This window comes from Petromyzon marinus, chromosome 18, assembly GCF_048934315.1.
Source record: "Petromyzon marinus isolate PM22_M1 ecotype Great Lakes invasive population chromosome 18, UKy_Petmar_22M1.pri1.0, whole genome shotgun sequence".
Taxonomy (NCBI): Eukaryota; Metazoa; Chordata; class Hyperoartia; order Petromyzontiformes; family Petromyzontidae; genus Petromyzon; species Petromyzon marinus.
The window spans coordinates 1856364-1880305 of NC_133684.1; the positions used below are offsets into that span (position 1 = coordinate 1856364).

At 51.5% G+C, this 23942-nt stretch overlaps 1 protein-coding gene across 1 annotated transcript in view; it reads right to left on the bottom strand.

Moving 5' to 3' along the window:
- Positions 1-343: 343 nt before the first annotated feature.
- Positions 344-23942, bottom strand: part of LOC116943543 (short transient receptor potential channel 7-like) — a 65808-nt gene continuing 42209 nt past the window's right edge. The window contains exons 3-13 of the mRNA XM_032956461.2: positions 22108-22540; positions 16998-17219; positions 16458-16622; positions 15694-15910; positions 14093-14323; positions 10479-10743; positions 9239-9434; positions 8367-8564; positions 7591-7671; positions 5563-5638; positions 344-5322 (exon numbers count right to left, since the gene is read on the bottom strand). Of these exons, the coding sequence (XP_032812352.1) occupies positions 5111-5322; positions 5563-5638; positions 7591-7671; positions 8367-8564; positions 9239-9434; positions 10479-10743; positions 14093-14323; positions 15694-15910; positions 16458-16622; positions 16998-17219; positions 22108-22540 (2296 nt within the window). The 3' untranslated portion in view covers positions 344-5110. The remainder of the gene's footprint in view (positions 5323-5562; positions 5639-7590; positions 7672-8366; positions 8565-9238; positions 9435-10478; positions 10744-14092; positions 14324-15693; positions 15911-16457; positions 16623-16997; positions 17220-22107; positions 22541-23942) is intronic.

Consider the following 23942-nt stretch of genomic DNA (forward strand, 5'->3'; position numbering starts at 1 on the left):
AGAGAGAGGGGAGATACTTCTTGGTGGAGAGAGAGGGGAGAGACTTCTTGGTATGAGAGAGGGGGGAGAGACTTCTTGGTATGAGAGAGGGGGGAGATACTTCTTGGTGGAGAGAGAGGGGGGAGAGACTTCTTGGTGGAGATAGAGGGAAGATACTTCTTGGTGGAGAGAGAGGGGAGATACTTCTTGGTATGAGAGAGGGGGGAGATACTTCTTCTTCTGCTGCTTTGAGATCGCTCGCGAATGGGAACGGGGAGAGGCGCGCGCGGCTCCACGCGGCCCTCCGGAGGGGATTTCCATCGCGAAGCAAACACACAAGATAACAACAAACAGCACGCGTGTGTGGCCGTGGCGTGGAAACGAAGCGAAGCTCCCTTTATTTCGCGATGTTTGCACGTTGCACCCATGGCATATGCGTTTAATGCACAGAGCTGTTTTCAGTACGGGTTTATAAGCAATTGTAAAAAAGGCAACTTAATTTATGAGACTGTTAAAGCCAGCTAGGGGAGCAAATCGATAACATTCCCAGGGGCGGTCCAGAATGTACCAGCTTCTTAAATAAGGACCGATATTAATATTAAAAAAAAACACTTTAAATGATTCCACCCGCTCTGGTGAATATAAATACAATACTAACTTTCGGCGTCTCAAGGGAGGGAGGTTAGGGGCGATGTCCCCCCCTCCTCCCTCACCCTTGATCCGCCACTGAAGCCAGCAGCTTACACAGCAGCAGCAGTACACGTGTGTTCAATCAGGTGAACGTTTCTGTTCCACGCAGAAGCAATAACGCGCTAAGTGCGAGCGTTTAGACTCGGACAGCTTCGCCAAATACAGCTCCAACACGCGAGGCTTGGGAGCGCACGTCGTCTGGAACTTATGATCCAAAGCCTGTTCCACTTTGCCAAGACTCTCACGGCCTTGTGTGAAACCGAGCAGAGGACGTGATAGATGGCCTTGAATTAAGTCCGCCGGCAGTGTTGAACTGGGTTCAAACAAATGTAGGGATCCAATGTAGAGGTGGGCCTGGTGGCCTCGGGACAGGGTAATCATTGATCGGCTACTTGGTCCGAACCTCACAAGAGACGGAGAGTAAGGTTGCAGTGATGTGGAGATACTAAAGATCGATTGTACGTTTCGCAACATATCTTCATGTTGTGATGATCGATTCTGAAATCAAACGAGCGCCCCATTCGTCATCTGGACGTTGCTGCTCCAGGCAGCCAGCCAGCCAGCAATACTTGTTTTCTAATATACCGTCGTGTGATATTTTATTGGCCAACAAAATGTTTATTAAATAGCAATAATAAAAAATTCACAATAATAAATACAGTAAAATAAATATACGTTATCCCTTACACGCATTACAATTCGTGGAGTGTCTCGCTTGCACCATGCTTGTTACGAGGTCTCCGTTCCCGTCGCTGACTGCGCTCATTTATTTAGCAGCTGACCGTGCAGGGTGTGAGTGTTCCAGGTTGTACATTTACAACGATGGCAACGATGACAAGACCTACTACGGCAGGCTTATGCTCAGTGAACATAACTTTTCAGCAATCTCTACTCGCACCAGAAGTGCATCAAAGAACCAACATTAAAACATTTTTTCATGAAATACAATTATAAAGTTATGGAGACTGATGTCGTGATTGTCGTCATTTAACGAATTGCAATATCGTATCGTATCGTGAGAACTGATATCGCCACAACGCTACTTGTGAATGTAAATAATCGGTGCTGACTCAGCAATGACAGCACAGGAAAGACGTAAGAGACAAAGCTCCCCCGTATAGCCTCAGCAGACTGTTTGGGCAAGTGCTGTCAGTGAACACCGATGAAGGCCGGCCCAGTGGCACTCGAGGGGGGTCGATGGTGAGCACTACGCCCGGCCGCCTTTTACTCCCCAGTGACGATGTTTATACATCGCACCAGGTACTCATTTGAGGTTGTGTCGACCTCGAGGAGGCCCAGGACCGGTTCAGATAATCATCACTGGTGTTGGATGTGAGCGGGAACACGAACTCGGGTCGCCGGGTTCGGAGTGCTAAGAACTATATCCACATTTAGAAATGCTGTCAATAATTCGTGGTCCAGGAGAGGGCACTGATGTATCGATCTGATGGCACCAAAATAGACACAGAGTCTCTGCCTGGCAGCGTGATTTGTACGCATCGGCAATAACTGTGGCCACAGGGAGCCTTGTGACTAAGGTAGGCGTGCATGTGATGTCACGGTGTGTATGCAACTGAGTGTACGGTACATACGTCTGTGGTGTGTAGATATGGAGAGCGATAGTGTAGCCGTTCGCCAGTTCATTTCGGTTTCATTCATTAGGTAGAGCCCTGTGAGCTATGCGGCTCTTGACTCGGGTGCAAGCGCAACAAACAAGAACATGAACAAAGAATATCTTAAAATGACGACGCGCAACAGCGGTGACGATTATCTGAACCGGTCCTGGGTCTCCCCTACGTCGACTTGGCCTCAAATGAGTACCTGGTGCGGTGTGTAAACATCGCCACTGCGGAGACAAAGGCGGCCTGCCGTGGTGTTGGCCACCCGCCCCCTCGTGTGCCGTGCCGGCCTTCATTCGGTGTTCGCTAACAGCACTTGCCCCTACAGTCCGTTAAGGCTACACGGGGGATCTTTGTCTTTGTATGTATGTGTCTATAATGATGGCACTGAACGCGTGTGCAGAGTCCTTAACACTGGATCCCACTGGCAGCAGAGATATAATTCACAAAATAAAAGATGCAAAAGGCCATTCAGCCCTCTGCTCACTCACAGAGGGATATGCTGGCCTCTTTAAATAAAACACGTGACATTTGAGCAATTCTAGTCCTGTATATTTAAAAAAAATATTTACATATTATGGTTTAAAAATTGTAATTCACGATTGCCCTCTCGGATGATGCTTAAAATGGCATTAATCATATATATGCATGTTGCCACAATAATATAGTGTTCTCCATATGTATAGATCATTAGCCATGTTTCATCCACAGTTGGATGAAGGCATCCCAAAGCTACTGTCTTGAACCAAAGCCTCCACACGTTTCCCACTAATCTCATTACACTCATTACATCTTTTAACACTTGCTCCTCTGTAAGATGTGGAGCCATCGCTTTCATCGCATAAACTATATTCCCTCATCTGTTGAGAAGAAGCAAGAAGGGTGGAAGGTGATTAGAAATCAGTGGGGGGGGGGGGGGGGTAGCTCTAAATGGATTACTCGGAATTTCAATTCTGCCATTGATTCGTGAACACATGAGCAGTGGCACTTGGGCACAGTTGGAACGCAGAACCCCTTTGCGCTCTCAAACCGGGCCCACTGGGGGGTACATCTTACGTGGTCAACGGAACTGATTTCATGGGCACGACAAATCAACCTCACTGCCAAAAACACAAAATATATTTTTAAAAGGACAAATATACAAATAGCATTTCAGCGTAACATCGTTCCAGTCGATAACACGGCAGTACTGATCACCAGAAGTGCACCCGATCGTGTCAGATCTTGGGAGGCTAAGCAGGTTGGAGCCTGGATAGTGCCTGGATGGACAACCAGGAATGTTTAAGACAGGTACTGTAGGCTGCTATGGGCCTGCGTTGTCAGCAGAGTGCAGTGCTGCTGTGCTGTATTCACCGTGTGAGCCAGGGTGGTGAAGTATGGCCCAAATAACCCCCGCGACCCGCACGACGCGCCGAGGCCATCGCTAGAGTGACCCTCGAGGTTGCTGGGTTATTAAACGAGCTCATTCCTGCCTCGCGATTGAGTATGTGCCTCTCACAGTTAACGGTCTCTGGCAACCCGCTCACGAAGGGCAGCACAGTTCACCAGGGTGCGATTTCACGTCGGGGGGGGGGGGGGGGTTATTTTATTTCCGCGCTTGCTCTTTTGATTGTCGCCCACAGAGGAGATAAAAGTGTCCCTCCCAGCAGATAAAAGATGTTACATTGGCGATGTCAGGGTTGATCCAGGTCAGTACTTGAACGGGAGACTGATTTGGACTGGCTGCAAGTTGGTCGGGAGATGCGAGTATGCCAATGGATTCTCCGTTGAGTTTTGAGTGTTATGCGTGGCGATGCATGGAGGGGTTACTCCGGTCTCCTCTCATCACAATAAACCAAGCACTCATGAATGGAATTCAAAGCCACAGTAACTTTTTGTTCAAATGAGCATTGAGGCGGTACTCGACTCCTGTTTAAAGCCCTACGCCATTGGCGGATACTCCATATTTCTATGGCGGGGGCAAGTCTATCCATAGGACAACTACGGTTGACATCCCCACACATGGAATGATGGGCCGAGTCAACCCCCCAACCAGGATTTGAACCCGCAACCTTTTGATCGCAAGCTGCTTGCTCAACCGCTTAGCCACCTGACCAGATTCATGGAACTGGCCAAACTATATCATCCCCCCCCCCACCACTATAAACGTTACAAATCGCACCCTCAGGTCACTATAAACCACCCGTGGACTTTCCATCTGCCACCTCTTACCCAATGAATCCCAGCAGCCTCGTGTACCGAGAGAGGACCGCGGTGAATACATTCAACTTGAAATATCCTAAAATTGGCTCTTGAAAAACATTTCCAACCGAGCGCAGCGCCGGCGTTCATCTCGAAGGCTGCTGGCGAAATCTCTCCTCCCAGGCGTCTAAATTGCTCTCCAGGGGAAAAGGCAGTGGAGATTCAGCGGTTCACAAAGGGCGCCCCGTTCCACGAGAACGAAACGATGAACGAACGCTTGCTCCCGTCCCTGGCGACACGACAAAGGGAGCAATAACGTCGGAGCGCGACCTCCGCCGAGACGGTGCCCGCCGAGGCAGCAGCTCCTCACGTCGTTCTCCCCGCACGCGCTCCGGCGCTGCTCCAGAGACGCTCGGTCATCGTCGCCGGGCCAGGCCCGCGTCGTCCCTTTGCGCCGCCCGCTCCGGTCAGGACACGCGCGCCCATCGCCCGGACCGTCCGCGCAACTTTTCGAACGTTCCGCGCAGCGCCGCGGCCGGTAACTGGTTCCTGCGGGAAGCGGGCGTCCGTCCGTGGTGGCGGACCGGATTCGAAAGTTCCGTAGGAGGGGTGGGAGCGTCGGTGAGAGCGGAAGCTCCCCTCTAGGTTGTCGCTGGCGGAGGGGGCACGTTGAAGCCCACTCTTACATTTGCCGCTTTTGCTGCCACTGTAGCTTCAGGAGTCCGGGGGTGTGAGCTCCACCTGTCGCTCAGCTGTCTGATGATGGTCGCCAGGTCTTCGGTGTTGTGGGATTTCTCCTCTAGAAGCTCGTAGCGGAGGCTGGAGATGTCCTGCTTGATGTCCTTGAGCTCGCCTGGGGAGGCGCACGGGGGCAGATGATCAGAATCGGAATCAGAATATTGATTTAAACTGCAGGAGGAATCCGATGAGCTGTGAAGCTTTTTGTCACAGATATCCAGTAGGGGCGGGGTTAGAACGTTACAACAACAAATGATAAAAAACACGCGGTGTAACAGCGCTCCTGCCCGTGGCGAATGCGCGAGTCAGAACATTTGCTCTCGTGAACTGAAACCGGCTCCCGCATTGTACCGACCTTCGTTGACCTCGTCGTTTTCCTTGTCCGACTGGGCCTTGAGAATGTATCTCTTAATCAGGCGCCGCATGATTTTCTGGAAGAGTGACACAAAAAAATGAACGATCGTTCACGGGAAGTTTTACAGTGACAATACCACGCAATAATATTCATAATAATATAAACCACCCTGCCTTCAATCCACAGCGAGGCACTTTACAATTCAGATAAATGAAACACCCGTATGTAATCCATTAATGTTGAAAGTATACAAATTAGGTGGCTGAGAATATAATGAATATAACACAACAACAGGTTTGGGCAGAACGGCTTGGTGTTGAACAAGTGAGATATCTCATCATAATCGAGGTGATGCCCGATGATGCTGGATGTAATTACCTACGAAACGTCGTACTATTCAAATTGTAAATGTTGTGGATTTGCTCTCCAACACACCGGTGGGCTGAAGTAGTAAACCAATTGGCATTTGTTTACGTGAAAAAATCCCTTACTAATTGGCCGTGTCAGGTGGTGGAGGGTTACGACACATTGATACTTACGCTATCTAACCCAAAAAACACTATCATGAATAATACTGGTCACTAAAGCCTGCTTCGTGTTAAACTGAGATATCTCTGCTACAGCCAGCGGTTTGCAGTCGATAGCGATGCCAGCACTTTTATTTACTCCGTTCTGTGCCCCTTCTATTTACTAAGTCTCTTCTAAACCAATCCTAACTCGGCGCTATTGACCTCACGTCACGAGAAGTGTGAATCCAATGTCGCGGCAGCGCGTCCTGCGCGTCACAGAGAGAGGCTGCGGAAGAGATTTTTCCCACGGGACTATCTCCACCCCCCCCCCCGCTCACCCACGCAAAGAAAAAATAACGTGGAATGGCCTATTCACCCTTTACACACAGCCAGGGCTCGCACTTTCTCCACACACTCTATTGTGAGAATATGGATAACGTGAACGTCAAGCAGATTTAGTATTTTTTTTTAATACGGACAGCCAAAAATGTCAGTCGAATCAAGCGAAAAAGCATGCAGTATGATGGTGGTTTGTGCAGTTAATGTTGACTAGACAGAGACTATACGGCCCACTTCACTGGGGAACCAGACACTGCTGAAATCCAGACTCGAATTCGGGATGTCAGCAGCGTTGGCTCAGCGGTGGCAACTCTGAGTCAGCCACCCACGCTGAGTTCTCTGGAGAGAAAAAAAAATATCCGACTGATGATGCCGACAAACGCCTCGCTATCGTTCAAATGTCTCAGATTGTTAAACAACAGCCAGCTGGTGTGCCCCAGCTTGTTGTCAGGAGTGTGTGGGCAGAGTACAAATATAGACTCTTTTGAGTTCATCAATCTTCGATGGTGTTGACAAACCAATGTTTTGGCATGAAGATTGGAACATTTTCATCGCAAGTTTTAAATACAGGGTGCTTAAAAAGAATGTGAACACTTCGGAGAATTTGCAACAATACAACAATAAATGTGCTTCCTCCTGGCTCTGGAGACCACCTGGAGAAGATTCCAGGCACGCGTTGACAGTGATGACTTTTTGAAGCTATTAACATACATTTGTTATCATGTTACGGTGTATTATCCGTTCTTTTTCCATTAAAAACGATAGTCCCATATAAGTGTTAAAACATTTTTGAAGCACTCTGTATATATACACAGATGCAGTGTGTTCTCCTACAACGCGGTAGCTGCATTCCTGAAGAACACCGCCTGTGGAAAAATCGCGTTACAATATATAATGTGGGGTAAAGCAGAGTCTGCGTTAACTCGTCAGATGTGTACGCAGGCTGAACAAAGACCGAGGCGCGTGGGCAGCATCTAGAATAATCCAGCAGCATCCCTGCCTTTTTTGAGACTCCCGCTTATTCCTACTCACACGACATAGTTCCGTTGACTCAACCGCGTTATATCCAATTCGCATCCGCATTATATATATAAAAATTCGCGTTATGAAAACACCACGACGAGTTGCAGTAGAAGAGCCTGTAGTTGCCTAGCAGCCCCGTGAGGGTCAAGAGCGTGACCTGGTAGCGGCTGGGCTGGCTCGAGATGCTGTTGCCTCTGCTGTTGCCGATGCTCGGGACGCTGGGACCCCGGCTCTGCTCCTGGGGTTGACGGGCGAGAGGCAGGGGGTGAACACGGCGAGCGGAGCACCAGAGGTAAAGGTGCAGCCCTGCAATTAGCTGCTCAAAGTCAGAGGAAGCTCAACAGGGCAGTGTTTCTCACTGGTTTTCAGAGGGGGGCCACTTTCGCCGATAAGATAACATCAGTGTGAGGGCCCCCACACCGCCTGCAAGTGGTGTTGTCGCTCTTTGTGCGTTGTCAGGGGTCGCACTAAAGGCCACCAAGGGCCGCCAGTGGCCCACGGGCCTCGCGATGAAGAACGCTGCCCGAGAGAGGCCCTCGAGAAGGAATTTGCCCTACTCATTCACGCTGCCACAGGCGTCTTGGAAGAGGTGGGAGCACCCACGCTTGACCCCACCACAGGTGACCTGCCAGTCAACTGAATGTGGTGTACCCACTTATATTAGTGGGCTGACAAGAGGCCTCACTCAACAAAATCAATGCTGAGCCTCTTGCGCGTTCCGAGATTCAGTGGTGTACGGGACACCCACCCCACAACTTGCTGACGTCCAGGAACAGGAAAGGGTTATAAGAAGGTAAAAACGTCGTGCGTATTGAGGGACAATTCTATATGCACGGCAAACCGTTCGTTTTCAACCGGTTAGTGGAAATGCAGCAAAGTAAAAAAAAAGAGAAACGCCCGCCGAGGATTCCGAGGCGAAGCGGCGCCGCTGACCTCCACGTCGGCCGCCCACCGGCCGCCCCGGCGGAGGCCGATGAGCCGCGTGGCGCAGTGGGACACGCGCTGCAGGCCGTAGAACAGCGACTTGGGGCTAGGCACGAGGTTGAAGGGCACGGGCAGCGTGCGGCCCTCCTCGAAGTACGAGATCCACAGCTTGGCCCGGGCAAACTTCCACTCGACGTCGGCGTCGTCCTGCCGGATTGCCCCACGCGGGCGCGGGGAACCAAGAGCGTTGGGATGTTTGTGGCTCACGTCACGCTTTACAACCGCACGCGTTCACCCAGAACATCGCCCTGCGATGGTTACTTTTCTTACAAACACATTTGGCTAAGTATGTAAAACAGTAATTGTAGAGTATGTATAAAAAAACATAGCATTGTTTTTAATGAAATAGATATTTTTATTATCTTAAAATCTGGATTTAAAACTCATTTCATTTGAACTGCTTCTTGTATTTAGTTTGTTGTCCTTCCCCCGCACCTCCGATTGTCGCGGTTGGCTACGGACGGTGCGAAAGAAGTTCAACGTATGTACGTACGTACATTGCCACTGTGCTCATGATTCATGGCAGTTTCACTCGTGAGACTGAGCAAGGAGTCAGGACTCACCAGAGGCGGATCTAGAAACTTCCCAAGCAGGAGGTTAGGAGGTGAGTAGTCCCGAAATGTCAAGCTTTGTAAATAGGGCCCAACATTAATATAACAAAACAACATTCCACGGATTCTCTCTGATACCCATCAACGAACACAAATTGTCTCTCCCCCATCGCCACCTCACCCCCTCCTTTAGATCCGCCAGTGGGAGGGCGACACCGATGGCTGTAGTGGCACGTGCAGCTGCCACCCAGAGTAGTGCCCCCGCGGTACCTCGATCTCCTGGTAGGAGCTGTTGATCATGGCGATGAGCATGTTGAGCAGCACTACCACCATGGTGACGTTGTAGATGCCGAAGAGCACGTAGCCCGTGTTCTCGATGAACTTGTGGTTGTACTTGATGACCACCGAGTCCACACCCGAGAGGCCAAAAATGGACCAGAAGAGGGTCTTGAAGCTCTCCTCCACCCTGCCACGTAGTACCATATCAGTGTGTGAGTGTGATTGTGTGCGCGCGAGTGCGTGTGTGCGTGTGTGTTTGTGCGCGTAGGTCGACCCGGCCCCAAATGATTACCTGGTGTGGTGTGGGTGGCCAGCGTGGTCCTGGCCACCCACCCCTTCGTGTGCCGTGCCGGCCTTAATAGGTGCTTGCCAACAGCACTTGCTCCAACAGTCTGTTGAGGCTATACGGGGGATCGTTGTCTTTGTGCGCGCTTAGGGTGTCTGTTTTGCCCGTAACTGCCAACAATTGACATTTCTGAATGGTCCCATTATATGAACCATCTGTATCTCTGCGGGGTGGCTCAGTGGCGTTGTGGTTAGCGCACTGCACTGTAGACCCAGCGAGCTGAGTTTTATTCAACGGTTTTATTTAACTTGACTTGTGTTTGTCGTGGTCAAATCTTGTAATCAAAAGTTAGTCTACTTCCTGTTGTCCGATCCATTCCAAATTTTGCACACGTACTCAGATCCGGTGACAAAGCATGTCTGTATGAAAATCGGCATCAAATAATCAATTAATTGCCTCCTTTCAAGCAATTACAATTTTTGTATGGACGCCTCATTATTTATATATTTGTGTAGGTCAAAAACGTCGCGGTCCCTAAACTGTGGAATCGGCTCGCACAAGAAGCAGGCGCCACGTGTCTCAGGCGCCAGTGACGCACTTCTCGACTATAGACTATGTTTTATGTTACCAGGTAAGGCCCACTGAGCTACGTAGCTCTTTTTCGGAAGCGACCGGTTTCCACAAATGACAGCTCAACGAAGTAGCTTATCACATGGAGATTTATAGAAGCCAAATATCCTGAACGCGTGATGTTGATTCTAAATGTGGAGGGAAAAATCGGGGGACGATCCACGCGAACACAGGGAGAATATGCAAACTCCCGATATGCAGGCGTCAGGGTCAGGATCGAACCCACGACCTGCTGTATACCAGGCGAGGAAGTTAACATCTCCTAGCCACCATGGCCCCTCTTCCGTACGCGATCGTCACCGTTCGTCTACTCACGTGACAAAGGCCTGGTTGCACTTGGCGTCGCGGTAGTAGGAGTAGAGGTTGAACATGCCGATCATGAAGGCCACGAACACCATGATGAAGATGACCATGAACTTGAGAATGTCCTTAACGGTGCGCCCCAGGGAGATCTGCAGAGGGCCCAGGCTCTCGTTGGCCGGGAGGATGTAGGCGATGCGCGAGAAGCTCAGCACGATGGCGATGGCGTAGAGGCCCTCTGAGATCAGCTGGGGGTCAGAGGGCACCCAGCGGCTTCTAGCTGCTTGGGGAAACGAGGCGAGAACCCACCGCCGCTGTTTTTAAATCGAGCTTCAACCAATCAAATCGACGCTTGCGTGTACGGCGCAGCGCGTCGAAGCAATGCCTGTTGGGGGATCCCAGATCGCGCTTGGATAAAATTAAGTTTACATGGATGTCACTTATGTAACATACAATATTTAAGAGGTAAAAGGATGATGTTTTGACTGACCCACTGGTAGTTTTGAGTCATGATGCCAATGAGTTATGAAACAGAAAAACCACTCTGCCTCATCTGACAAAGTTCAAATTACAAATTTCCGTTTTGAACGGGTGGTGCTTCTAGGAAGCATTTTTAACTGACACATATACACGCCGTATATAGATAGTAATATAACAAAAGCACTGCATTGAGAATTCGCTGTCAGGCAGCCATAAGTGATGAATGGGTGTGCGTTGTTACTGGCAAATGATGGAGCGGGGGGGGGGAGAGAACACGATAAACAATTGAGCGCTTTATTTGCTCGCTCATGTCAATTGTTATTCCATTTCCACGAGAACGCCGGGATGGTGCGTGTTCACGATTTGGAAGCTGGGGGTGCGAGCTGTCGACGTCGCGCCACGGATAACTTTAATCCTCTCCTGGTCCTCTGTGCACGGAATGATGAACCCTCCCATGGCTATTCCATTAATCGCCGAGATTTTGGGGGGTTTCGGTTTGATACTTGTTTTTACCATCTCGTTTGTACAATGTCGACTGCTCCGTTCGCCTGCCACTCTCCCTGTCACTCTCCCTACCACTCTCCCTGCCACCCGACCATGCTCACGATTTCTGATTCATTCCACCGTGTGTGACGAGCGTGTGTGCACGCACACACGCATGCCACACACACGCACATATACACACAACGACGACAACCGCCATTCGCCACTAAGTGACGGTGACGTCACCACGACGCCTGGGCCAGGCCATGTGCACCTTGAGGCCACGTGAAGTGTCGAACGCCCGTGGGCAGGAGGTCACGGGGCAGACCCAGGTGCCACGGGTCGACTGACTGAGATGACTGGCTGGTGCACCACCTGTGCCCCCTACTGTGCCAACTTGCTGTGCTTTAGCCACCCGGCGCTCCACTCGTTTTTGTGAGCGTCGCTTCTCTGCCCTCCGTTGTTGTTGGAGGGCGACTGCCTCCAACTGCCCAATAGCGCCCTTCACGAGCCTCCTCCACAGAGGCCGATCTTGACACCGCTGGTACCAGTCATCGGCAAGTCCACTCAGCTCCACGTCCTCCTGTACCACATAACTCCATCTCTTCTCTAGCCCGTGCCGCGCCCGTTTAGCCCCCTCGATCCGGCCGAACAAAAGCTGTTTCGGCATGCGGTGGCTGGGCATGTGGGCTACATGGCCCAGCCAACGCAGCCTTGCCTGCCGGAGGAGCTCACCGATGGGATCTTGCCCAGATCTTTCAAGGATTTTTGAGCTCCTCACACAATCCAGCGTGGTTAAACCCAGGAATGGGTCGTAGGCAAGCCAGCCTATATGTTTCCAACTGGCGAAGATGCTCCATTAAGGGGGTCCACGTTTCACAAGCGTAGCGAAGGGAGGGAATGACCGTCGCCGAGAAGACCTGAAGCTTCGTGTGGAGCGACAGACCAGGTAGCTTCCACACAGCTTTACCAAACCGATGAAAATATATTGCCGCTCGACTGATTCGGAGTGAGACCTCTGCTGTTAAACTGTAGCCGGTCATAAGCACACTTCCCAGGTATGGGAAGCTCTCCACTCTCTCCACAACTGCCCCATCACCGATTGGGAGTTGTGGAGGTGGAGTGTCCGATGGTACAAAATACCCAGGCAGGTGCTTAGTTTTGGTGGGGCTGATGGTAAGGCCCCATCTGTTAGTGGCACGCTCCAGTCTCAGCAGCAGCGTCTCCAACTCCTCCTCTGAATGAGCAGCTATTACCAAATCATCAGCATACATAACGTGGTTGAGCAATAGGGAGCCATCCCTTGACCGCACCCGGGCATTGATCAGCCTCCCATTATATCTGTACCAAATGGAGATTCCCCCGGTACAGCTATTGAAGGCTTCACGAACTAGTGGTCAAAATAGATGTTAAATAATGTGGGAGCCAGAGGACATCCCTGTCGCACCCCAAGGTGTACAGGGAATGGCTCTGACTCCCGACCACGTAGTTTTACCCGGACCCGCTCACCATCATGAAGGTCCTTAATTATCGTGAGCAGAGGGTCAGGGACTCCAAAAGCACGAAGAACAACCCAGAGCCCAGGCCTACTGATGGTATCATAGGCCTTGACCAGGTCAATAAAGCAGAGATGTAGGTCTTGTTGGAATTCCCTATACCTCTGCTGTAGCAGACGGACAGAAAATATGGCATCTGTGCAGGACCGCCCTTTCCTGAAACCGCATTGGGGCTCCGCAAGCCTCTCCTCAGCGTGCCTGGCGAGGCGATGTTGAATAATCCTTGCCAGGACCTTTCCCGGCACACTGAGGCGTGAGATGCCCCTGTAGTTGTTACAGTCTGTGCAGTCCCCCTTCTTAAAGAGGGGGACCACCAGGGCATCCTTCCAATCCTGCGGAACCCGTCCAGTGGTCCAGACTGTTGTTATGATGTCGCATAGGGCAGTCTGTGCACAAACGCCACCCTCCCTCAGCATTTCGCTTGGGAGATCATCTCTGCCCGCTGCCTTTCCTGGTCTCAGACTCCGGATCGCCTTCAGTACTTCCTCAACAGATGGTACTTCAGCCAGCCACTCACAGGGAGTGACGTCTTCTAATATTTGAGGCACCGCAGCCTCAGCAGGGTCATCCTCACTTTGTGCCACGATGTTTTCCTGGCTGAGGGATTTTCTCTCCCCCAGGACTTCACATAAATGCTCAGCAAATTTGCAAACCTGTTCCTGGGGGTCGGAGGTTGGATCACCGTTTTTCCCCTAATGATGGTAATAGGTGTGGCGCTGCAGGTTTCTTTTTTGATGGAGTTAAATAGAGATTTGTGATTGCGGGCCACTGAGACAGACTCCATCTCCTCAGCAACCCGTGACCACCACCCATCCTTGCAGCGCCTCACGGCTCTCCGAACCTCCGAGCGAAGGCTGCGGTAAGCCTCCTCATTCCCTAGTCGTGGGATGCTGTAGCCGATGCGAGTGGGCCTGTCGCTTTTTCTCAACCATCCTGAACACCTCCTCTGCCAGCCAGGGTCTCTGGGGAGGTCTCGACCGCGTACCCAAAGCAGCCATTGCAGCTGCATGAGTCACAGTCCTAAGCCTCGCCCATTTACCCTTTTACCCACATGTATACACACACACACGCACATATATACACACAGACACACACACGCACGCCACGCACGCCGGGTGTAGTAGTCGATCTCGTCCGGGAGGTGGGCGCCGGCGAGGCTTCCCACGACCTGCGTGTCCACGTAGAGCTGCGCCCTCGAGGCCTTGAGCAGCGCGACGAAGCGCACCGTGTACGACGCCACGAAGATCGCCAGCATGGCGAAGTCCAGCAGGTTCCACAGCTGTAGCAGGTACTCCTTTGGGCCCTCGGTCCACAGCTCCTTACACTCGGCCCACAGCATGCCTGCACCCGCAACGCCACGGGGGAATATTGTCGCATTGGAAACAAAACGGTTGGCATTTCGCTTCCCCACGAATATTCCATCGCCAACGAGCAAATCGGAGAGAGACCGCGACTCAAACCCTGATCTCTAAAACTGGCGGGCAAACTAAGTTTTGCCTCTTCTCCACATCAACCGCTAAACAAAAATTAAAGCCATCGGCACCGCATGCGGCGAATGCCTGGAAATACAATGGCCGGGATCAATGCGCTCCCAACAGTGGTGGTAAATTAAAGCTTCAAATCGATACCCATCGTCTCCTTTTTGATGTAGAGTTTAATACATAAATATATATTTTTGGGTTGGGAAGCCAATTTTCCCGCACGTGTCGGATATCCTGGGGCTTCAAGAGCTTGCGATGAAATATTTACGGATTTTGGCAAACGACGAACGGTTTACGGGCAGCAGCGAGCACGCTCTGCTCTGTGATTCGCGAAGTGCCAACGCTGCTGTCGTCGGAGCTCGCGAGAGGCGTGGACGGCCTGGACGGCTTCAAAAGCGTCAACGCTGCGCCCAAAATCTAGCAATGAGCTGGGCTTAGCGGATCAAGGAAGCCAACGCGTGCACAAGACATCGGCCCACAAGGAAACAGCACCTCGTGAGATTGCGAGGTGGCCAGGAGATGGCAGTATAGCAACGAATTGAAGCCGTTTGTGTGGAGTTTTTGGTGCGGTACCCCTATCTGGGTGCTTCTGTTTCCTCCCACGTGAGATCAACCACTCATGAGAGGAACTGACAAACACCCCAACGCAGGACTCCACAAAGAGAGAATGTCGACAAGGAGGGTTTCATGGCTCGAGAGCGTTATGATTATTTGACGAATTCCCTAATGGGTAATCTTACATGAGCAATGAAACTGTTGTCAGAGGTAAGGGTGCAGCCCTGCAATTTCTCGCTCACACCACCGCTGGCAGAAGGGCCTGCATTAGAGGCAGCTCTCGAGAGCCCCTCTAGAGGGCATTTGGCCTACTCTTCCACGCTGACCAGACGTTTTGGAACAGGTGAGAGTAGCCACACTTGAAGCCACTACACGTTGCCTGCCGAATCGACCGACTGTGAAGAGAACACGAAACGTAGCTGAAATGAAATGTACATTTTGACGTAAATAAAAAAAAATTGACGACATACAACTGCCATATTTACATTTTGTGTCGGGGCAGCTGCCTCTGTTGCCTCCCCTGGGCACGCCTCTGTGCTGCCACGGCCTTGAGAAATGGGGCGCACGTGGGAATAGCATCTACCCCTGCCGAGAATCCAGAGGAGGATGAGCATCTTGGTGCGGGAATAGCAGCTACCCATCAATCCATCAAACCATCTGCCCATCTGCCCCTACCGAGAATCCAGGCGAGGATGAGCATTTCGGTGTAGGAGAAGGTGGTGGTCTTGACGCGGAAGAGCTGGCGGGGGTGGTCAGTCCGCGTCTCGTTGGGCAGGAAGGGGGCTCCCTCGAAGCGGTCGGACGCGTTGACGATCAGCAGGCCCAGGAAGACGGAGAAGGAACATGCATGGGCCACGAACTTCATGAAGGGGCTGCGCAGCACCTGGCCCAGCTGCGTCCACGCACGGTGAGAAACACCTTCTAGAATCCCATCTGCTGGCCACCTCGCAGCCCAAACCTACGATGCCCGGCGTTAACCACCCGGGCTGCCGTCCGTGCGCTAACGAGGCTCGTGCCTGCTTCGCTTCGGCTGCCATTATTGAGAACTGGGCTCACGGAGCCTGGGTCACGGTGGCCATGGAAACGTGGCAAAAAGGAGCAGGGAAAGAAAAATAATTAAATATGCTTGGATTATGTGAAACTTTCCAACCGTATTCACGCCAGCCTTGGTGGCAGTAAGTCTGTTGGCTGCGATGAAACAAGGGGGCTGAGGGAGGATGCATCAAGCTGGGTGCTTTTAGCGCTGGTGTGTTTTTGCGAACTTTAAACTTTAGGAAACCCCTCGATGATCAATTGGTCCCGAGTGACCACGCAACATGATGCTAAAGTTCACTTCATATTGAGACCACCTATTTTAGAGTTATGATGCCCACCACCCCCATCCACCGCGTCAGCGTGAGCGCGACGAGGAGCGCCGGCGGCGGCGGCGCACCACGTACCCGGCTGCAGGGCGCCACCCAGTAGGCGAGCGCCAGGAGCGGCATACACAGCGCCACCCCCAGCACCACGAGGCACTTGACCCCCACGGAGCGCTGCCGGAGCCCCGAGACGTCCTCGTACCAGATGGAGAGCAGCTGCTGCTGGCAGTTGGGGTGCGCCACAAACTGCACGGCCACGTTGCGCTCGTCAGCATCGTCATCAGCATCGTCATAATCATCGGCATCATTATCATCATTCTCATTGCCATCGTAGTCATCATCAAGATTGTTATTATTATAATCATTATTATTCCTACGATGGCCATCATCAAGACTGTTATGGTCATCATAGTCTTGATCATATTCATCATCAAGATTATTATAATCTTGATTGTGATTATGATTATTATCGTCATCGTCGAGATTATCACGGCCAACGTCAGTAGACCAACAAAGAGCCGTAAGCCGTTGTTATTATTATTATCATTATCATCCATGAAAATATTATGCATGTGTGTGTGTGTACGGTTGTACATTCGCGACGGCCGTAGGCTCACCCACCTTCTTCACCTCGAACTTGATGGACAGCTTCAGGCGGCTGAGCGTGGGCCGCCACTGCCGCCGGTTCCTCTGCAGGGGCAGCGACGTCGCCGGACCCCCCTGAGACGCTTCGGTGGCGGCGACGCCGTTGAGGATAGCCTCCACCTCCTCTGTGTCGCGGCACAGGTCCAGCAGCCCCACCACGAAGTCCTTGCACTGGCCCGAGAGCTTCTTGTAGTCGTTCTGCACGCGCACGACGAGGTCGAATTTCGTCCAGCACGCAGTGGTGGGCTTTGTCGCCGACCAATGTCATTCGCGATAAAGGATAATTTTTTGGGTTAGATCGCGTAAATGTAAATGTGCCGTCAAGCCCGCCGCCACCCGACGCGGCCAATTCGTAAGGTTTGTCACGTGGACAAAACGTGCCGATTAGCTATTACTGCAGAATATCGGTGCGACGATGAGTTAACCCACAAAACTCACAATTCAGCGCGACATCTCGCTGGTGATTACAACCAGCTTCATCGGGCGATTTGGCAGAATTGTGAGGAAGTTATTCCTGATTTCAGCCTTAAATAGAGCGAGGTGATGTCAGCACCGTGAGCCTATCAGGTGCAAAGATCAGAGGGGCATTTATTGTAATCATATACATTACAATGGATTGTTAATCCGAAAATATGCAGGACATATTTCCAGATGGGCTCATCACAATGCATCACTGTGAGCTGTTATGTATTTGTTATTTATCTGTTATTTTATTTCTGTTATCATTCCTCTTCGCCCCGGCCTGCAAATCCTCGCCAGTGCATATTCCGCACGTCCTTGTTTCACGAAAACAAAAATATATAACATTTATTATGCACGCAGTTTCTAAGCTGCAAATCGTCCGGTTGTTTGCACCGATTCCCGAATCTCATGCATCGCCGAGTCCGATGCTAAGAGCCCTCAGGGTTTGTTGTTTGGTATTGAAATATTCCACTCTGGCCGACGATTCATCTGCCGCGAGCGTTCCAATTAATTGCATTTGAAGATTTACTCCCATTTTATGGGTTGGACAATTTCAAGATTAATTACGTTTTTTTTATGGCCGAATTATATACTTAGGGTTTTTTTCCTGCCAAAGACGACATGACCCAGAATGCACCCGATCTCAACTGACCAAGTAAACTAAAGAAGAGGAGCGGCTGGAGAGGGCTAAAACGGGTTACCACCACCACGACTCGGGGTTGTTGGTCAGCAGAGGGCAGTGTGGACACATTTCTTCTCTTTTCATCCCATCTCTTCTCATCCCATCTCTTCTCATCCCATCTCTTCTCATCCCATCTCTTCTCATCCCATCTCTTCTCATCCCATCTCTTCTCATCCCATCTCTTCTCATCCCATCTCTTCTCTTCTCATCCCATCTCTTCTCATCCCATTTCTTCTCATCCCATCTTTTCTCTTCTCCCGAGCGGACAGAAGGCGGCGACCTGCGGCCCTGGAGTTGCGTGCGGCTCTCTAAGCAACACGGCCATCGCCGCATCGTGTCCACCACCACCACCACTGTGCATTGCGCCTCACCAATTCGAAACAACAAAACAACGAGACAACAAAACAACAAGACAACGTCTCTCCTTGGCGTGCTGGCTGCTGACCCCTGGCCAAGGCCATCCTGCTGTGACTCCCTGCCCCGCTACCACTATCCCTACCCCTATCACTACCCCTACCACTACCCCTATCACTACCCCTATCACTACCTCAACCCCTCCTGAACCACCTGTTCTCCTGTCACCATCACTGCACCACCACTTTTAACGACAACAACAGCCCCACTCTTAAATCTCCACCACTTATCATCCTTCACGTGCAATCATTCAATCGCCGCAAAGCGCCTCGGGGTACGAAGGCGCCAGATACATCTGGACAGGATGAGATCCGACATCGTCGTTGCCTTGCTGCCACAACACCGCCGACTCGCCACACTCGAGAGAGACACCCCGGCTGGAGCCCCGGACTTCATCCAGGGGAATCATCAACAAGAAGTGCCCATCACGGGCGGGTGCAGTCCGAGGCACGCAAATCTCAAACGACGACGCTACGGCATGCGGGAAGTCCCGTCACCCTCGACAGTATTACGATGTCGACGTATGTGCGGCCAAAAACAAACAAACGTTAAGCTGTATATATACATTCGTTGTTTTTCTCTCTGACGCTTGATTGTTGTGTATTCTGTACTTATACACTGCCTGCAGAGTGAGCGCGCGCGTGTTAATGCGTTGGCCATATCGTGATTTGTTTTTATCATGTACGAGTTAACTGTTTTGTTTCCCCGTGCTAACAACGCACGTGCATCTTCTACGCGGCATGTAAGCACCGGTTCACGCGCAGTTCACGTCCTCGATGGCACTCGGCCGGAGACGGTTATCGCTGTTCTAGCCGCGTGGGGTAAAACCGCGGCACACGGGCACTGATACGGTACCAATGGACACCAGGGTTCCTTTGCAATCACTTCTATACGTGTGTAATGACAATGGAGCCTGCATGCGGTGTGACGGGACTAGTGGCCACGGAAGGTAATGACAGGGGAGTCAGTTGTGTGTGTGAAGGGACTGGTGACTACGGGAATGTTCGAGAAAGGAGCGTGGTCAGGCGACGGAAGAGGACGGTGGAGTCTTTCAGTAGAGGGAGCGTCCAGAGTCAGCAAGAATGATCGAGAAGGGGGGCGTGGCCCTCGTGTTGGTATAGAAAGGAGATGCGCGGGAGACTCGGGGCTGTTGCGGTGGAATGTCCGCCTGATGTCAAGTGAACGTGTCTTCAATGAAGTGCCATCTCCAGAGAAGTGTGTCAAGTCGTCAATACAAACTTTATCAAAGCGCGTCCGTTTCGGCAAAGGACGATAATATTTACAAACTGCCGTGTCCACCGCTGTGTATTTCCTTATGTGCTGCGACAAGGGGTGATTGGTGGTTGATGGTGGTGGTGCTTGACTCGGTAGTCCACCTGCCAGCATGGCTCTTTGTCTTCATGAGGCCACCATCGGACGTGTCGTCATCACCGGGGATTCATTTATCAAGGAATATTTTATGGGTCGCCGGTCCACAGGGGAAGTCGCAAGTGGTCAGTAGCCACAGCCATAACAAAAACTAAACTGTTTTTTTTTATTTTACCAGGTTAAGGCCCACTGAGTTATGTAGCTCTTTTTCAGAAGCGACCTGGCTGGCCACCAATGATAGCTCAGCGAAGTGGCTCATTATCACGTGGAGATTTATAGCAGCCGCATAGTCTTAAACGCACGTTTCTAAATGTGAAAGGCAAAACCGGAGGACTCGGAGAAAAATCCACGCGACCACGGGGAGAGAGAGAGACACCTCAAACTCCAAATATACAGCAGCAGGCGTCAGGGTCGGGATCGAACCCACGACCTCCTTGCACACCAGGCGTAAGCGAGGGGCGTACTGGGTGTGTTGTGCCGGGAAATATTTTCCACGCCGCCAAACCGGACAGACCTAGCTGCAGTTGATCACCGACGATAAAAGCTGCTAGCAGTCTCTGCAGCGTCTGCTCCTCTGCCTCCAAAAGCAGGGATTTTGTCAATTCAAGTTCGAACCCAAGGCCACACGCCCGGCTGGCGATACGGGCCATTTAATCGGTTACCGTGACGGTATTATTTATGAGGGCTTGTGAATGGCCACTGGAACCTCTAGGGCAGCACCGTAGACGCTACCAGGGCAGGTCTCGGGTGAGCTCCGAATGCTGCGGGAAGGAGAGGGTTTTTGCCCGGTTAACCCAAGATACCCTCCCGTGGCTGATAGACCTTGCGAGATGCTGAGCAATGGGAAATGGTGAGAAATAGGAGATGATGAGAAATGGGAGTTGATGAGAAATGGGAGTTGCGAGGAGAGTTTACCAGAGCGAGCGCCAACACACACGCCTGTCACTCGTGATGGATGGCCTTGATGATGATCCTGTAAGATGATGATATACGTGATGATGACCTTTGGTTATTTCGGTAAAAAATTAAATAAATCACGACGTTTCGATGATTGCTTGTGCTGCAATCGAAACGTCGTGATTTATTTTATTTTTCTACCTAGGTGACTTTACCGAAAGAACCAAAGAGTATGGATTCCTGCAGTCACGAAAGCTTCAAATCTACATGATGATGATCAAACTTCATTTAACATAGCACCCTTTACAAGAAAATTGTCACAGAGCCTATATAAATGGTGACGACTGTTTTCATTTTGTAAAACTATTAATTATACTATTTTTATTTTACCAGGTAAAGCCCACTGAGCTATCTAGCGCTTTTTCAGAAGCGACCTGGCCACAAATGATAGCTCAATGAAGCGGCTTATCACGTGGAAATCTATTGCAGCCAAATACTCTCAAAGCGTGATGTTAATTGATGAGGGAAAAACCGGAGGAACTGGAGACAAATCCACACGATCGTGGGGAGAGAGACACGCAAACTCTAAATATACAGCAGGCGTCATGGTCGGGATCGAACCTGTATACCAGGCGAGGTAGTTAACATCTCACCACTATGGCGCCTGCAAAAGGATTATGATGATTCTGCACGTGATTATGTTGTAAATCATGAGGATCACGATCCTGCAATTATCACGACGATTCTGATGATTTTGGCAATGACTGTGCTGTACGAGTGACGAATTGGCCACGCTCTGTTTACGTGACAACCCTTACTAGTTGGCTGTGTCGGGTGGTGGCGGGTTTTAACGACACATTTATATATTTAGGCGATCTAACCCAAAAACCTCTATTATGAATGACAATGTACATAATGATTATCTTGTAGATGCCACTGATAATAAAGCTAACCAGGGCAACACCTTGAACCACTCGAAACAAGAACACCACCACCAACCACAACAACAACAACTTAAGATCAATTAATTAATTGGTAGACACCACCAAACAATTATCACCCGTTGCTGTGAAAACTCAGCAGGACCCTTCTTAATATAAAAAAAAAACCCAATGAGACTAAGTGAAGCTTTCCTGGGTAAAAACAAAGCAAAATAACAATCACCACCACCACCAACAACAAACTTTACCCACAGATCCTCTCCGTCGTGCAACGAGCGCCTGTCCTTCGCACGCACGCACGCACGGGCACGCCCGCACCCACCTTGAACTCCTTCTCGATGTTGGCGAGCGTCGCCAGCTCGTTGCTGAGCTCCAGCGCGGCGAGCACGGGGTCCTCGCTGGACAGCGACAGGTACGCGGCGCTCGCCAGCCCCCGGTACGCGTTGATGCGCGAGCGCGAGTGGCTGAACGAGTCGCCGGCGCGGTGCCGCTCGGCGCACTCGCCGCACGCGCAGAAGTAGTCGTGGGGCCGCTCGATGCGCGCGCCCTTGCGCAGCAGGATGTGCACCACCTCGAACTCCTGGCGGTGCGCGGCCAGGACTAGCGGCGTCACGTCGTGCGAGAAGCGCGTGCCGTCCTCGTCGTACGCGTAGAAGTCGTCGCTCGGGTCCAGCTGCCCGCGGGGCCGCGGCGCCAGACGGCGGCCGCCCGCGAACGCCGGGTGGCTCAGGATGGCCTCCACGATGCGCACGTACCTGCAGGCGGGCGTAGCGGCCGTCGTTCCGGTTAAAATCGGCGCCACCCACGAGCCCGGGTCACGGCAATCCCCACGGAATGCCGGGACGTCGGTCCACCTCCACCTCCCCCCCCCCCCCCCCGCAGATCGAGAGCAAGGAAAGCGGTCCTACAGGCATCGCCATGGCTGGGGTGCACGGCGAATCTGTGCGACCGCCCTGGATCCCGCGCTTTGGGGGAGGTGGTGGCGGGGGGCGCGCTTGTGACGTCACGCTGTCACATGTTCTCCGGCTTGGTTTGAAGGCGTCGGCGGGATTTGCCCCGCACCCCCCCACCCCCCCCACTATGGACGGCCCCGCCTACAGCTACTCTAATCTCCCCGACCCTAAACTCCAACGCGAAGCCCTCACCCATAATGCCTGACCCTTAACTTAAACCCTAAGCTTATGTACCAACCTTAAATATAAATAACTCCAACCATAAACCACCATCCCTCCCCATCATCCCGAACCCCTAACCCTAAATCTTAACCCCCAACAATGGAAACTACCCCCAACCCTAACTCCTCACCCTAATCCCGACCCGTAAATACTAACCCTCAATCACACCCTCAACTTTCACTGTGTCCTCTAACCTAAACCCAACTCTAAAACCCTAAACGTCACCATTTAACCGTGCCTCAATCTAACGGAGTGGTGCCCTGTGCAGTCTCATCGACCGAAGGGAACTCTCTGCTGTGATGCAAGCTGCGCCGTTTGCACAGCGCCACGCTGACGACAGCTGTCTGCGAGTGGGATGAAAATTGTGTCACGTGCATGGTTCCTCAATGAGCCCCACCGAGTGGTAAAGCCTCACCTCGTGGCAAGTTTTTTTTTTGCAGCAGGGGGGCAATGTTTGCTCTGTGCTTTCGATGTTGCTGCCGTGTGCCATCCCGGTCGAGTCATCTGCGGCGTTGTTATTGTTCATCATCGGATTGTTCTGCCAGTACCATTGCACTTGTTGTTGTTAAACTATGGGAGGAGTCCGGAGAACCTGGACAAACCCCACGCGTAGCAAGGGAATAGCAAAGTTCTATTTTTGCCAGGCCCACTGAGTTATACCGTGTGTACGCTATTTTTCCGAAGCGACCTGGCCGAAAATGATAGCCCAACGAAGTTGGCTTATCGCGTGGAAATGTCCAGCAGGCAAATTATTTAAACGCGTGCTTCCAAATGTCAGGGGAAATACCGGAGAACCCGGAGAAAAATCCACACGACCACGGGGAGAACATGCAGACTTCAAATATACAGCAGCAGAAGGCGTCAGGATCGGGATCGAACCCACGATCTCCTGTATACCAGGCGAGGTAGTTGACATCTCCTAGCCACCGCGGAGCCAATTCAGACTCCACATATAAAGACACCGGAGTCAGGAATCAAACGC